General features: G+C 34.2%; 1 protein-coding gene across 1 annotated transcript; it reads right to left on the minus strand.

Annotated features, from left to right (window-relative positions):
• Positions 1–1,024: 1,024 nt before the first annotated feature.
• Positions 1,025–1,884, minus strand: LOC149963094 (uncharacterized). Its single transcript, XM_090164524.1, has 4 exons — positions 1,850–1,884; positions 1,579–1,776; positions 1,456–1,529; positions 1,025–1,413 (listed from the first exon to the last, which is right to left on the minus strand). The coding sequence occupies exons 1-4, from the start codon at positions 1,882–1,884 to the stop codon at positions 1,025–1,027; spliced, it is 696 nt and encodes a 231-aa protein (XP_090020650.1).
• Positions 1,885–2,716: the final 832 nt, after the last annotated feature.

Genomic DNA, 2,716 nt, shown 5'->3' on the forward strand with positions numbered 1-2,716 from the left:
TTGGAAGCCGGAAAAAAAAATTAAAGTCGAGACCAGCCGGAAAAATAGGTAAGGGAAACACAGAGGCGAAAGTCCAAAGTCGAGTAAAATAAAATTGAATTATGAGTAAAATTGAATTAGATTAATAACCATGTCAGGTATTTGGAAATCAAAGCTCTAGAGCTAACCGTTCTCGAGCTTTTAGGAACATGATATACAAATAAAAAAATAAATAAATAAAAGGACAAACTTTAAGACTTAAAGTTATAGGTTAGTGAGACCGCATAGTTAAAAAAAAACACCCGAAGTTTTCGGAATTGTTATACAGCTCTGAAATTTGGAAAAAGTTTTAAAGTAAAAAACCCGCTTGATGCCGACGACGCGCGCATCTTCATTTGTTCAGGGTTTTTAAAATAATATATTCTAAGTTGCACCGTATCTCCGCAGCGATACGAATAAAAAATGGTAAATCATGTGTAGCTCTGGTGGTAAAGTTTTGATTTTTTTATGGTGATACTTGTCATAGTACTACTTAAAACCTGATGTGGAACCACGTCGATAAATTTTTTTAATTGGCGTTTTTTACGATTTTACCTTTTGCTCTAAAGGGAAAAGTTATGAATTTTTTATGGTGATACTTAAAACCTGATAAGAAACGACATCTATATACTTAATTTTTTTTTTTAAATTTCCCGCTTTCTTCTGATTTGCAAAACATTTAACTGCACCACCTGGTTATGCGCGAAGGCTAACCTCCAAGGTACCGTTATGTGCACGTGTGAAGGAATTTTGATGCCAGGTCGCGAAAATGGAATTCCTCTATCCGACCTTTGAAATTTATCTTTTTGGACTAAAATTTCCCTAGTTTTCCAAAACACCAAAAACAATGATATTTGCGTAAAACAATTACTTGGGACGTTGTAAAACGAAAATAACAAATGTCTGGAAGAAAATACTTTTATTTTCATAACGCAATGAATAAAAACTAGGATCAATTTTACCAGTACAAAAATCAGTTTGTACTAGGGATGGAGCGGGGAAAAGTCTAATTTTTTGATGCAGTTTCGCTGTGATTCCACAATTGTATTGGAAACATTGGTGTCAGTCTACCACGGTTTGTTGGTCGGCCCAAGTAATTGTCCTCGAAATAGTCTAAAACAGGTTGAATAGAACTGTCAATTAGTAAATGTATCTTGTCGAAGGCTTCTTCTATGCGATTTTCCGGTACTATAGCTAAAGCTGGAATTAACGCTAGCTGTTCAGCTATAAGTACGGCATTGGTATAACTCTTTTGAAGTCCTACCGCTTGCGCTTTCCTGTATACACTTTGACTCAGGTGGAAGAAACAGCCTTTGACGCTGGTCACAGTGAAAATTTCTTGATACGCTTTAATTGAAGCCATTTCGAAATCCATCATCATTATTTGCGGAGTCGCTGAAGGAATTAAGTTTCAGATTTCACAAAAGACACGTTTACAAGTGTTTTTCTTCTTGTTCGCCATAAGAATAAAAATACATGCCACAACTGAATCGTTCACTTTACAATGTAAACTATACAGTTGGAAAAACAAAAGAGGAGACACTTTAAAAGTACCGTCACCAAACCAATGAGTTGTTTTTAAGGGCATTTAAAGTTGTATCTCCACCAAATATGAGGATTCGTTCTTTATCGCTGGCCCCGGAGTCGTGAAGAAGGAAAAGTGTCCCAGTTGGTGTTATTTTGAACTCGTTTTGTATCTGTATTTGATCCAACAAAGTTGGTAATGCAGGTTCTTTATGGGCTTTTGACTTCCTATTCCTGAAAAAAGTTTAAAAGATAAATTAATAACAAGAAGGGAATTTCGTAATTTATACTTAAAGTAAGGTTTTGCCTGCATGGAAGATGTGCTCTGGCCAATTCACTCATCTCTAACACGACATCGCCCAACGTTTTATGATTAGAAGCCTGGGTCTCAACAACCTTTTTTTTTCACCTCAACGTATGCAAATTCAGCTTCAATTTTGGCCAAATATGGCGCGTGTGTATGTTCATCTACGGTACGTGTAATAATTCCATCCATGGTATGAACTCGACACTTGGATATTTTCTTCATCTCGCATTGCCAAGTGACATATTAATTTAATTAAAATTAAGTAAGATGAAAATTGTAGTAATTCACCAAAATCTACCTCACCTTTCCACTTTTTAGAACTCGTTCTTTTACGTACACAAGGTTTTCGTAAACTAACTTCTTTCCGCCACGTTCGCTACGAAGATACAACGCCATGATAATAACTGAAAATTCAGTCAGTGTAATACGTTTTATAGTTTATATTGATATATTTCTTATAGTTATTGACTTATTTTTATGTCTATTGGATTATTTTTTATAGTTATTGACTTATTTTTATGTCTATTGGATTATTTTTTATAGTTATTGACTTATTTTTATGTCTATTGGATTATTTTTTATAGTTATTGACTTATTTTTATGTCTATTGGATTTTTTTTTATTTGATAAAAACTAACAAGTAAGTTGAGATAATTTTTATTTAGCACCGAGTTTTCCGCTTTAACTGCACCTAATATTTCGGCAGCGAGTATTCCTAACACCGAACTTTCCTAGACCCTTCAAATATAGGTTTTAGAGTTCATATTTAAGTCTTGGGTCGATCATATTTACCTGAAATGGCCTTCAAATGTGCCTGATTTTTCATTCAAATGTAAATCTTTGGGCGTTCAAATTTAGGTATTTAGA

Source organism: Leiobunum rupestre, chromosome 1, assembly GCF_980474605.1.
Source record: "Leiobunum rupestre chromosome 1, qqLeiRupe1.1.hap1, whole genome shotgun sequence".
Classification (NCBI taxonomy): Eukaryota; Metazoa; Arthropoda; class Arachnida; order Opiliones; family Sclerosomatidae; genus Leiobunum; species Leiobunum rupestre.

Coding starts and splice junctions, on each gene's coding strand:
- LOC149963094 (XM_090164524.1), bottom strand. CDS start 1,884: ATGAGTGAATTGGCCAGAGCACATCTTCCATGCAG. Junction 1,777..1,849: donor AGAGCACATCTTCCATGCAG/GCAAAACCTTAC, acceptor AACTTTTTTCAG/GAATAGGAAGTCAAAAGCCC. Junction 1,414..1,455: donor GAACAAGAAGAAAAACACTT/GTAAACGTGTCT, acceptor TAATTCCTTCAG/CGACTCCGCAAATAATGATG.